General features: G+C 37.4%; 1 protein-coding gene across 21 annotated transcripts in view; it reads left to right on the top strand.

The window, feature by feature from the left end:
- The first annotated feature begins 243 nt into the window (after positions 1-243).
- SURF1 (Surfeit locus 1 cytochrome c oxidase biogenesis protein) overlaps positions 244-13653 on the top strand; it is a 50256-nt gene continuing 36846 nt past the window's right edge. For 7 of the 21 annotated variants that reach the window (XM_020665268.2, XM_088854295.1, XM_020665269.2 and 4 more), the window contains exons 1-4: positions 245-424; positions 703-815; positions 8358-8614; positions 12993-13167. In XM_020665268.2, the coding sequence (XP_020520927.1) occupies positions 292-424; positions 703-815; positions 8358-8614; positions 12993-13167 (678 nt within the window). In that variant the 5' untranslated portion in view covers positions 245-291. Of the gene's footprint in view, positions 425-702; positions 816-8357; positions 8615-12992; positions 13194-13653 lie in introns of all 21 variants that reach the window. The other 14 variants (XR_016046290.1, XR_016046289.1, XR_016046287.1 and 11 more) reach the window with 7 other exon arrangements.

Below are 13653 nucleotides of genomic sequence, written 5' to 3'. Positions count from 1 at the left end.
GTCATCTTATTTTATTGAAAAGATATTTTTTTATACTTTTTGTTAGTTCGAGTTTAATAGAGGAATGTATATCCATAATTTAGCGTTAAAATAAATTATAAAAAAAATTAAAAATAAAATAATGTAGAGACGTGACATTGTGATTAAGACAATCTTAGCCCTCCATCGAAAATGGACGGTAAGATAAGGGGAGGATAGAACTTCAGGAAGCCTTGAAAGCTGGGCCCCTAAAAAATAAATGTATAAGCAATAAAAGGCAAACCACGTGACAATAACTTCCTCTCTCTATCCATGGCGTCCGCAATTTACAGGCTGCTGAAACCCAGATCCCCTCGTTTCTCTCTTTACCCAAAACCTTCTCTCACCTCTGCCTTCATCTCCACTTCCCAACTTTCTTTGTCATCATCTTCCACTCAAACACAAGGTGAGAGAAAGCCACCCATTTCTTATTCCTGCCTTACTTCCTCAGAATAGGATTGCTTTGATTAGTGGGGGCTATTTGATATTCATATTACACATTTCTTAACTTGGGTTTTTGCGATCCTTCGCGTCCCTTTGTCCTTGAGCTTTAGGTTGCATATTGAGATTGTGATTTTTAATTTTTTTTTTGTTATAATGAAGCCAGTTCAAATGTCTCACAAATTTTTTTCGGTGTTATATTTTTTATTCATTTTTTTCCTTGTTTTGTATTTTATTGGTTAGAAGGGATCAATGGAGAAAGTGAGAGAAAGAGATGGTCGAGTTTGTTTCTTTTCTTACCTGGGGCTATCACTTTTGGCCTTGGAACTTGGCAGCTCTTCAGGCGCCAAGAGAAGGTCAGTAGTTCCCAACCTCTCTCTCTTTCTCTCACACACATACACACATGTGGCTTTCTTTTATTTTTCAATTTATCTTTTTGTTGAGATCCTATCTACTGTTGCATATGTCAACTGGGGCATGCAAAGTCATTGTATAAATTTATATGTTTTCTTTTATTGTTTGAATTAACATTCAAAAGAAGAGGCCTATTGGTGCCATTCATTTGTTGGTATACAAACATTAAGATTGGGAGTAGTAATAGTTTGTCTAGCTCTAAATATGATGGCAATGTGGTCCTATTTTTTTTCTTTTTTCTCCCTGATTTTTGTTTTCTGATGAGATTATATCCACGTTCAGTTTCTTTTCTCTTGGACATGATGATGAGTTTTTAGTTGCAATGTCGGACCTCCCATCTCTGGAAATGGTTAGTTGCAATATTGTGAGGTGGTTCGTTTTAGTTATGTTTGAAGGGTCTATAGTGTAGTGTCAGTGAATTGTAGTGTTCCAGGAGGCCTACACTCGAGAGAATTTCTGGGAAGAATTATATGAGGTAATTTCCAATAAATTTTTTTATGATGTATCAGGGGGTGGCGTTTAGTTTGTTCAGGGGGGTTTATGAGAAGTGAGGACAAACGGATTAGGAGTATGGAAGGTTTCCAGCAATTCGTTAATAGACATAATCTGGGAGACCATTATCTAGAGCTGATAGTTTGTTCACATTCATAGTGCTTTTTGAGTGCTTTCTGATTTCTGCGGGCCAGGAGACCATTTTTAATTATCTAGCTTGAAAGTTTTCCCAAAACTGACATTTAACCAATGGCCTATCGTGCTATATACAGTTTCTTTTCGGGTAGATTCGGTCTTTCACCCTTTCTGTCCAAGCTGGCATGGATGCAGGTAAGTCTTTGCCAAGATTGATTACCGAATGGTGGTCTTCTTTTAAGGTAGAGGGGTGGGCTGGGAATAAACTCTGTAAGAAATTGCAGCTACTTAAAGCAAATTTAAAGAGACGGAATGGGGAGAGTTTGGCAGCATCCAAAGCAAGGTTGAGAAGCTAATGGCTGAAATAGCCTAGATAGTTAGGCTGATGGACAAAATGCAGCTAGTGCCATATGAATGCAAAAAAAGAAATCAAGCCAGGATTTCAATAGAGGACTCCTTGTGATTAATGTAATGGCTTCCAAGAATAAATGGCTTTAAGAAGGTGATCATACTAAAAAATTATTCCATGCGCAGCTCTTGGAGTTGAGAGAGGAAGTTCAATCATTAAGGGGTGAGAATCAAACCCTTAAGTCGGACAATGACAGCTTGACTACGGCTCTGTTCGAAGTTTTTTGAGAAAAGGGCGTTTTTTAGAAGCCTTCTTCCATATGGCCCTGTTCAAAGTTATCAAGAGAGTGAGAATAGAGTGGTTTGAGAGGTCATTTGAAGAGGAAGCCATACAAAAAAAAAGTAAAATAAACAAAATCTTGTTTTCAGCCTCGGCAGAGTTCTGGGTTTCAATTAGCCTTTTTCTAGTGTATTTTGGATTTGCTTAAACCTGAAGTAATGCAAATGTTTCAGGATTTCTTTGAAAGGGAAAAGATCAGTAAGGCAATGAATTCTACATGTATTGCCAAAATCCCAAAAAGGGTACGGGTGGAAGATGTGAAGGATATCAGCCATTCAACCTATTATGCAGTGCGGATAAGCTATCAGCAGATGTGCTAGCCAGTAGATTGCAGGTGTTGCATGAAGTTATTTCATCTCCACAGGCAGCATTCTGATAAATCCTTGATTGAGCACTTCGAGCTCATCAATGCTTGCATGCGAGGCACAAAGCTAGGGTGCTGAGGATGATCTATAAATTTGATTTAGAAAGAACATGATAGAGTGGGCTTATCTCGACAAAACTATGCAACTTATGGGAATCAGCCAGAGATTGAGAAGTTAGATGAGGGATGTTCATCTGATATCTACTTCTTGGTCTTTATTAATGGATCTCCTGAACGCTACTTAGAAGCTCAAGAGGCCAGAGGCCAGAGGCAGAGCTATTTTTTGTCTCCAATCGTGTTAACAATCATACTAGAGTCTTTTAGTGGTATCTTGGAGCAAACATATGCTGCTGGAAAGTTTTTTGGATTTAGATCCTTTACTTATGGACCGATTGTAACCCATCTGAAGTATGCAGATTATACACTTCTATTTTTTGATGCATCAAAGCAAAGATGAAGAATTTGTGTTTGCTACTGAGACTGTTTGAAGTTGCTTAAGGTATAAGTGTCAATATGTTTGAAACAAAATTAATAGGGAGATCCCTATTAGATAGCCAATTATAACAACTAGCAATCTATTCTGGATGTGGAGTTGACATAATGCATAAGAGATACCTTGGGTTGCTCTGTTCTTGTGGGAAACCAACATGGAATCAGTGAGAGATGTAGCAAGGAACTGGCTGTTTGGAAGACAAAATATTTGTCCACAGCAGGACGGCTAACACTCATATAGTCATCTGCCAACCTGATAAATGTCCCTATTCACCCAGTTCATTTGCGAATAACATTGAGAAAAGGATGCGACAATTTCCATTGGGTGGATCATTGAACAAAAGAATGATGCACCTTGTTAGATGGAATGAGATATGTATTCCAAAGAGCAAATGGGGCCTGGGAGTTAGGAGAAACCAAGGAACAAATAAGGCACTGTTTTCTGAATGGTGGTGGAGGATGGGGACCCAAACAAACCACCTATGGGTACAGGTGGCAGTGAGTAAATATGACAAGGGTGATGGAGATTGCTTTGTGAAGATGCAGTCCAATAGGAACACTTTATAAGGTGCATGCAAGGGAATTAATAATTGCTGGCAGGAGTTTATGCAGAATATTAAAAATTAAGGTTAGGAATGAGAGGAAGGCAAGGTTCTGGTTGGACCCCTAGCTTGACAGCAAATTATTAGAGGAGGAATAGCCCGGCCTCTTCACGATTGCCTTGAATCCAAATGCAAAATTGTATGAAATAGTACAAGATAGGTTTTGAGTTTCATACTTCATGAACCACATTCCTAAAAACGTAATTGAAGGAAGATAATGTAGATGCGTTGTTTACTTCGCTTTCAAAGTTGCAGCAATTTTTCTTTAATCCCAAAAAAGAGGATTCTATTCCTTGGATGCTGACAGCAAGGGGGATTTCATGTAAAACCAATGTACAGAATACTCAATTGAGGTTTACTACTGTGGATAGCAAGTTGTGGCATATTCCTGCTCCCAAAAAATATAGTGCCTCACTTTGCTAGCCACAATCGATAAGGTGGTAACAGTTGATCACTTAAGGAAGAAAGGTATGGTTATCCCTAAATTTTGTGTAATATGCAAACAAGGGCCGGAAATTGTAAACCATCTATTCTTACACTGTCCACGACAAGCCCTATATGGTCTTATGCCTTAAACATATAACCTTAGCTGGGCATTACCAGCCTCATTTGAGGCAGTATTGCTGTAGTGGTATTCACTGCCATTTCCAAAAGCAGGTGTTATCCTGTGGGGGCTGACTTGACTTACAGTATTGTGGCTGACATGGATCAAGCACAATGATAAACGCTTCTATGGTCGAAACCAAGAACAGGATAGAAGAGAGAGCAAGTTAATGCCTTGGTTACAGCAAGGATGAAAACCAAAACCACAATTTGTGATTAGACTACCAACAATTTCAAGAATGGAAATTGTGAATGGCATATGCAAGAGAGAAGGAAAGTCTAGTTGCTATAGCTGACTGCCACGACCCAATAGGTCGGTCAGGCTAAATTTTGACGGAAGTTAGAATTACAAAAGGCAACCTAGGCGGGTGTCAGGAGGGTTTTGAGAGATGACCGTGGCAGAACATTGCTAACTTACTTTGGCCCCATTGCATTGGTACAATTCGGTAGAGGCTGAGGCTTGGGCTCTGTTAGTGGGTCTTTGAAAGTGAACTCCTGATTGGAGTAGAGTCATTTGTGAAGGGGATTTTGCCTTTTCTATTTGCTAGGATGAGTGGAAAGGAGAATGCCCTAGGGGACTAGTTGATATATTTGAAGAAATTGCTGATCTTTCGACTAGGACACATAAAGTTCCAACATACTAGGAGGGAGTCTAATGAGTTGGCAGACTCTTTGGTTAAAGTGGGGGTTTCGAAGTCTCCTATCCTGAAGACCGGTGTTAAAAAACACAGAGGCGGCCACCTAGAAACAACTTTGGGGGAGGGGGGGGCAGATTGTTTGGTGGGCATCTGTTTGTGTGAGTGCGCGCGAGAGAGTATATGGGCCTGTGTATGAGAGAGAGGTCCCACATCGAACTACATCGAACACTTGGAGGACATGTTCTTCTTTTTCTTCTTTTATATTGTAGAGAGAGAGAGAATATGAGTTCGTGAGAGAGAGGGGGCCTCACATTGAACACTTGGATGTCATCTTCTTCTTTTTCTTCTTCTTATATGTAGAGAGCGAGCATATGGGTCCATGTGTATGTTTGTGTATGGCTGTGTGTGAGACACAAGCTTCACATCGAACAATTGGAGGTCATCTTCTTTTTCCTCTTCTTCTTATTCGTAGAGACAGAGCAAATGGGCTTGTAAGCGAGAGAGTAGGGCCTTGGGTGCTTAGTCATTTTTTTAGGCCTTAACTATATTTTTTAAAGGGGATTTACACTTTTTTTTTTGTGAACTAGGAGCATAGGGTTTTTTTTTTTTTTGGGGGGGGAGGGGGGGGGGGGGCTTAGATATGCCCCCCCCCCAAAAAACGTTTCCCCCCATTTTCAGGGCGAGAATTACTTGGCCTCCCCGCCGCCTAGAATTTTCGAACTATGCTGATATGCAAATTTTGTTAATAGTGAACAATTTTGTTAATAGACACAAGATGCAAATCATAGATTGAGTTGAAGTTTATGCTCATTATTGATCCGAGGTGATGTCAATCTTGTGCATAAATATCTTTTTAGTATGGATAATTGTGAAGGAGTTTTTGAGTATACATGACATATAAAGTCGGAAAATTTTCTAAATCAATGATATTTAAATGTTCCACATGGGGACATAAGCGGTAGGGGATATAATAGAGAAAAACTGGAAAACATCAAATTGGTGGAGGATTTGGCTCGAAAAAGGTCCCTTCTTCAACTGTCCATGTGAGCTAATGAGTTAATGAAGGTAATTTGTTTTTTTGTGGTGAAGCATCCTAAGCTTTTCTTTTCTCTTTGGAATTATTTTTTGGGGTGCTATTGGAGGTATTAGAAGACTGTGAGGTGATTAGTCGATGTTATTATAGCATATGGAGAGTTGGAGACTATTACTAATACATATCCTATTAGACTTTTTAACTTTTTTAAATTTGTATGATTTGAATTGTGAAATTTTGAACAAGTTTATTCTTAACATGCGATATGTCATATATTTATATATAAAAAGGTTTGTTACAATAATACAAATGCTATAAATTGATGTCATATATTTATATATAAAAAGGTTTGTTACAATAATACATATGCTATAAATTACAAAATTGACACAAATATATACATATATGTGCATTTGGGCAGCACATATATGTATATATCTAAAGAATTTCTACTACAGGGCGCCTTAGGTTCTGGGCACCCGCATAGGCATTTGGTGTGGGTGCTAGGCTGGCCGCTTAGCGTTTTTTGAAACCTTGGTCTTCATAGGTCTTGAAACACTCCTAAATCACTACAAATCCAGTTTGAGCGTGGATTCATGAATTTGGAGCTCCAAAACAATGCAGATCTGATTATCTTTAAAGAATTGTAATGAAATCCAGAAAATGGAATACAAGATTGAATATTTTAGGGCTCAAATCAATTTTCTTTTTTTAGATTCATGATTGTGGTGGTCGAGATGGTAGACCTGTAGAGTTTTGCTTCCAAGATGGATCTTGGAATGGTGGACTTACTACAATAGGTGCATCCTTGGACGTACCTAAACCCGTCTTTTGGGCTTTGTTAATTTCTCTTTGTTGTGTCTTGTGTATTTTGGATATTGGAAATTTAGCTTGCACATCTTTATGGAATCCAAGTAAATGGCACTTATCCTTGCAAAGGAAGGGGAGGAATTGATTTCCTTACACGCACATATGGCCTCTCTTCATAGACTTGGTGATTTTATCATTGATATACCTGTCCTATTCCCATTTTCTCTTCTCTATTTGACGGATAGGTTTTGATTTGTATGTACTCTTTTGACTGATCCCTCATTAGTACATTGCTATTTATTAAAAAGGAAAAGAAAAGGACTGCGCATTGGATTTTTTTTGACCAAATTTTGGTTTTCTATGCAAAAGGAATGATGGGTAAATTTTGCTAAGGGGATAAAGTCATAATTTTAACATTTATTTTCTGGAAGAAATTGACTCTTTGTATTAAGTGTCTATGTATAGATTACATGAATGGAGTCAAATCCCAAAGAAACCAGGCATGAGTGCAGTTATTACGAAAACTAAATCCCTCTTAGTCAAAACTAAGAGGAATTAATTACAAAATTTTGGCTGGATACCCCCCTTTAGCTAAGGCATCTGCTGCTGCATTTGCCTTGCGCCATATATGCTTAAACGAAACTTGCAATGGTCCTCAACTCGAAGATTTGGTCAAAAACTGGCTCAGTTTCTAGGGGCATGGATATGATTTTGCTTCCCAAATAATAATGTTCTTTAAATCCTTTTCAACTAAGAAGTGAATGACCCCAATTGGTATCAAGCCGTTTAGGCCCACGAGGGGAGACTGTACCTTGGCTATCATGGAGCTTGTTGTACCAATCGAGTGGAATTGGTTTTAAAATTACAACCTATATCCCCTAATTCTTGTATCACCTAGAGAGCAGCCATCAAAGTTGACTTTGATGACCCCTAGACTCGGATGGCATCTTGTGCTTCATCTTGGGATAGACAATACTCTAGATGTTAGAATGTGCCTCCAATTGCTTGGAAAATCCTCCAGTGAGAAATCCTGGATTCTTCACAACTACAGAATTAAAAAACCTGATGCGGTCCCTTATTGTTTCTATTCGAGCTTTTTGACTCTCAAAAATAGTGCTCGTGTACTCCATCTTGAGGGCCCATATTGTGGTTAGATCTGAGGCTTGCCATAGGAAGAGTCCTAAAGAAGGGTAAGGGCGGGATAAAATTGCCGTGAAGAGCTGTTGCATGGAGTGTTGTGTTTCTCAAACCCAATGGGAGTTTTAAATCATGGAAGACCAACTTTGGTTTTTCACATTCTTACTATATTGATTTCTTTCCTCTAGTTGTGTATGTGTGTGGGTGGTTGTGTTTGTCTGTGTGAGTATACATTCGCAACCACATGCACTCATACGCTGCTAATTATATTTTTCAGTTCTTTTTATTTTCCTGTTTTTTATTTTTTCTACTCCATAGTGTGATGAGATAATGTGCTTCATTTTATTTTAGAATACTTGGTTTTTAGTTGTATTTTAAGTTTGACATGGTTTCCTGTCCTTTAAACGGGCGAACCAGTGGGTGTGGAAATTGTATGCAGACGTTTTGGCGTTTCGAATTTATGCTTATTTTATATATTCTTGCGAAACAGATAGAAATGTTAGAGTACAGGAGGGGGAGGTTGGCTTTGGAGCCTCTCACGTGGACTAGCATCTCATCTCAATTCAATGGCTCTAGATCAGATGGAGAAATGGATTCTTTGGAATTCAGGAGGGTCTTATGTGAAGGTGTTTTCGATGAGAGTAAATCGGTTTATATAGGTCCTCGCTCTAGGAGCATTTCTGGAGTAACAGAAAATGGCTATTATGTGGTGACACCTCTAATGCCCGTTAAGAACAAGTCCGACAGGTAACTGCTGTGGTGTTTTAGGCATTCATATACATACTTTGATGAATTTTTATAGTTATGAAGTATATTCTTATACACAGCAACACATGCCTGTATGTCAATGTTTGTGGTTATATTGAATCTTTTAATCATCATTTTCTGTTATAGTTAGGGCTCAGTTTGGATGTCAAAGAAAAAAATATGCACATTGAAAAAAAATGCAGTTTTTTTCCTCCTCAATTGAGAAACATTATCGTTTTATTTTATTATGTTGGTAGACTGTTTGGATGTCTGTTAAAATATGAGAAGAAAATTTTATTTGCCAGATATATCTGTTTGGATGCGTTGCAATACATTCTAAATTCGTATTTTTTCTTTATTTTTCTCATTACATAAAAAAGTTTTGACCAACCTTACATAGCATGCATTTTGTATGCCTTTGACTCTGGACATGGAATCACATGCCTTTAGGCATTATAAAACAGTGAAATAATATGCTTGAGATCTCATGGTTTCAACATGTAAGACTTCGGAATTACATGTTTTAATTGTGATCAACCTTTTCTTTTATTGTACTATAAAAACCTTCCAAATATATTTTCACATAACTTCGAATAAATATCAAATTTGGAAACCAATTTCAAAAACTGAAAAAAAGTTGGGAGAAACCCCTGAAAAAAATATATTAGGCTATTGGAGGAGATTGAAGAGGTATATTAATTCAATCATTATTTTTATTAGTCTACTATTGTGGTTACGTTGTGTAATTTTTATTGTTTAAAAATTATTATTTTTTGGATTTTATACTACATTTTTTGTGATAGTTGGATTGTGTTTCTTTACAACTAATGTAGTCATATTTTAAATTTGTATATAGTTTTTGCTAAAACATGTTTACACACATGGGAGATAAAAAAAAAAATACACTCATATAACAAATGACTCGGGCTTAAATAGTTTAAACTAGCATGGCAAGTCTATGCACGAAAGTACTGATAGGCAATTTGAAAAACATCTCTTTCAGGGGCGATATAAGGGTTGTTAAATGTTAAATTTGATTTTCGAGGTGTGTTGTTATTTAGAAATAAATTTTGTAAATACCAACAGACAAAAATGAATTTTGTAAAGTTCAATTCTGAATTTTGGAAAAGTATAAAAATCAATGGTTTATAATTTTTTTCTAAGGAATATTATTTCGATTTTTTAAAATTTTTCTTTTTATTTTTTTTGCGTATTCTTGAACTCCATAGAGTAGCTGAAAATGGCAGAAAAGTAACTTGAAATATGAAATTTTAAAGAAATTGATAAGAAATCCCAAACCCAATTTACACAATTTCAGTCTCTCTAGATCTGTAGTTTATTCCGATAAATGTACAACATAGAGAGAATGAGAAGAACCCTGAAAAGAACCCAGAAAGCACGAGCAGGGAGAAGTTCAATATTATTATTAGAGCGAGAGTAACTGGGCAAAAGAGGTGAGACGTCCTTTACAAACCTTCCTCTGCAAATGTTTTGAGGTTGTAAAACATCTCCCTATGCATACTCAGAAAACCACTCCATTAAATTTAGATAGACAAACTCTATGTTACAGAGAAAAATTCCACTCCCAAGACCCGAAGAATCACGGTTCCTACAGATATCGAGCAAAACCCTAAACTTCTAGAGAGAGGAAGAGAAGGGAATCTAGGAGTATAACCGCTCGAAATGCTGGGGAGAGCTCCGTGAAATTACAGGTGCGGCTTTCTAGAGAAAGAAAGATGGAAAGGTTCATTTTTTAGAGAGAAAAAGTCGAACTCCTACTGGGAGAAGGAAAGAGCTGAAGATGAGAGAAGGAAAGAGCTGATGATGAGAGAAGGAAAGAGCTGCGAGATGTGCTTGAGAGTGGGAGTGAGGCTTTTGTAAATACAACTCAGAGCGGGCGGGAAGGTTTAGGGGAAAGGCACGAAGACGGAAGCAAAAAAAAATCAGCATAGTTGAAGTTGAGAGAAGGAAAGAGCTGTGAGACGTGCTGGAGAGTGGGAGAGAGTCTTTTGTAAGTGCGACTCAGAGCGGGAAGGTTTGGGGAAAAGGTGTGAAGATAGAAGCGAAAAAAAATTTGAGCGTAACTCAAAATTTTTTTGCTCACATTTTTGGGCAATTTTTTTGGGCAAATTTGGCTTAGCGTCATAATCTGTTTTGTTGGGGAATAAAATCTAATGGGGTTATCCAAACGGTTACCAGTTGCTATCTCAATATTTTTTTCTTGTCATTTGAAAATATTACAATTTTGGATACATCCAAACTGGCCCTAGTGTATATTAGCATTTTGTATGTAGAGGCTCATGGAATCGATGTTTGTCTACTGCTGTTGATTTGGGATTTTTTATGATTGGTGGTATCTGATGGTGAAAATTTTACATAATCGAGACATGAAAGTTCCATTGGAGCATCATGGAGCACATACAACACCAGTAGATTTTGAGTACAAATGAAAGTGAATTAAACATGCTTGTCTATTTAATAATGAAAAACCTTAATTGTTTTTCCATCAAACACACTCTTTTCCTTCTTTCCTCTTAAATTGTAACTTGACACATTCCATATATCACATTGCACTTTATGGTGCCCTCTGCTGCCATCAGCACCAAGTAATTGTAGTCTCTCCTAAAGTTCGTTAGCTCTTCCTTTCTCAATATTTGCAGTTGGCTGTTTATGTCCATTGCCCATTGGTGGAGAATGCAACTCTAACATTATCAAGGGTTTGTTTGGATGACAACTATATTGGGATAATTCGACAATATGGGCAACTGCAACCTTAAGAAAGGAAATGATTGAGTTGACCTTTCAGCTTGCTTTCCGGACCTTCCGAGCAAATAGTTTGAGCCACAAGAAAAAAAAACCAGAATTCGAGAGCAGTTGGAATGAGCTCCAGTCTCATTGCAAATGAAAACCAATTTTTTTTTTGCCCCCTTTTCCACAGTCCTCTCCATATTTCTCTTTTTGCTTCTCAAAGTCCTCTATTCGCCTCTCAAATTCCTCTTAGTCTAGCTCCGCCCATTCACAAGGACTCGTTTCTATGTCCAAACATCACATGCCAGCAGATGTGGTCACCATCATTGGTACTCAAGATATAGTGTCTGGAGAAGTAGATAGATAGGACTAGTAGTTGCTCGATGAGGACCTAGCTTTATTGCAAGCCAAAAACCTCACTAAACAACATGTGATTTTCAACAATCGTTGATTAAGTGATACCCTAATTCCCAGCCCAATCTACTCTCCTCTTTCATTTGTCATGTCGGCCCTTTCTCGCAGCTTTCCTCGTGCCAATGATTAGGTGGTAGTCAATCACTGTACACTCCTTTAGCAACTCACAACTATCCAACTGTTCCATTTCAGAAAAGAAAATAAGCAGAAGGAAGAAATAAAGCCCCACCAAGGAGGTGCCTATGATTCGGGATCTTGCACTCATTTTTGTTAAGCCCAGATTTTTTTCACCAGATTGTGGGTGGATTGTTTAATGGCACCTAAGATAGAATCCCTCAATGAGCGAAGTTATTGCTCAGAAATTGTTGCCGCCATTGCCTATGCAATAATAATGACTGTAGTAATCTCAGGATCTCTAGATTGATGGAATTTATTTGATCGATATGACAAGCTTAACCAGCCGCACATACCTCAAAAATCTATGACTGAGAGATGACTGGAATTTCTTCTGAGAACTTAACCAAGTTTTCACTATCAAACCACCAGAAAATAAAAAAAACAAAAAGCAAAAAAAGAAAAAGAAAGAAATTTTCACGTATCTAATTATATGTTTATGATTGAGATGGCCACTTGTGGACCTTAAACTTGCTAACTGTGGTTTGATCTTGATTTTCCATGGTAGCTTCTGGTTGATGAACTATTGTAATTGGGTGCTTTATGCTGAGATGTGGTACCTGTGGTTTGATCTTAATTTTCCATGGTATCAAGTGAAATTATTGAATTATATAGTTAGTAGATGCAATGTTTTGGGTGAATTAGTAGCTGCAGAGTTATTCTTTTATTTTCTGCACTGTGGTTTCATTAGTCTGGATACCATGATTTATCATTGTAAGTTAAGATCTAGAGTTGATTTTGTTATGTTAGAACTGTTTTGGCAGAAACTTTGTTATTGGTTTTGGCATCACATAATCATTACAGAGGTAAACCTGTTTGTTATGTAAAGCACAACCCACTCTAGAATGAGAGAGGTTTGGTGTTTCTCGTACATGTGTGACAAAATATATATGCGAATTCTGGATTAACTCTTGTAAGAGATTGAAAAAGTGCATTGAGTATAAATCAAATAAATCAATCTATTAATCGAGTAGTACCTTCCATACTAATTTGTCAAGCTTCTTTTGCTTTTGTGAAGTCTATTGAGAAAGCATCTTGTCAGTGTGCAGCTACCTATTCTGGTTAATAGAGGATGGGTTCCTCGCAGCTGGCGAAACAAATTTGTTGAAGCTGCAGAGGAAGCCAAGCAGCCTTCACATACGACACTATCTGGGATAGAGGAGAGCAAAGGAAGCTTTTGGTCAAAGTTTTGGCCTAAAAAATCTGAAGTTGTTGAGGTCATTGCAAGACATCTTATTTTGCAGTATGGTTATTTATCTTTACCTTTTTAGAATATTAAAAAGATAATTAAGATTGCCCGAAGTCAGTCACTATCAATGGATATTTAATACCTTTTCTTTCAGTTTTTCTTTAATAAACATTTTCTGTTCTTAGCGTTGTTGAAGCCCAATATTTGTATGTTACTCTGAACAAATTTGGAGATTCAGCTAATATATCCCAGTTTTAAAATAAAAAACCATTTTATTTTAAATAACAAATTTAGCTAACCTTCAATTTAGCCAAAACTTGGAGATTCGATCCATTGTTTCCAAACCACAGATGAAATGATTTGGCTGAATTTCTGGCATCCATTCCATTTTCATTTTATAGTTAAAAGACTGTTATTTTTTTAGTGAATAAAATCTTGTGGAACTCATAATGACGACCATCGGGTGGGTAATCTGGCCTGTTCGGGCCATGGGCCCTTAAATTTGAGATTTTGG

This window comes from Amborella trichopoda, chromosome 12, assembly GCF_054954075.1.
Source record: "Amborella trichopoda isolate Santa Cruz 75 chromosome 12, AtrichopodaSantaCruz75HAP2 v2.0, whole genome shotgun sequence".
NCBI classification, from domain to species: Eukaryota; Viridiplantae; Streptophyta; class Magnoliopsida; order Amborellales; family Amborellaceae; genus Amborella; species Amborella trichopoda.
Note: the sequence above shows the minus strand (reverse complement) of the source record. Positions and strands in the feature narration are given on the sequence as shown.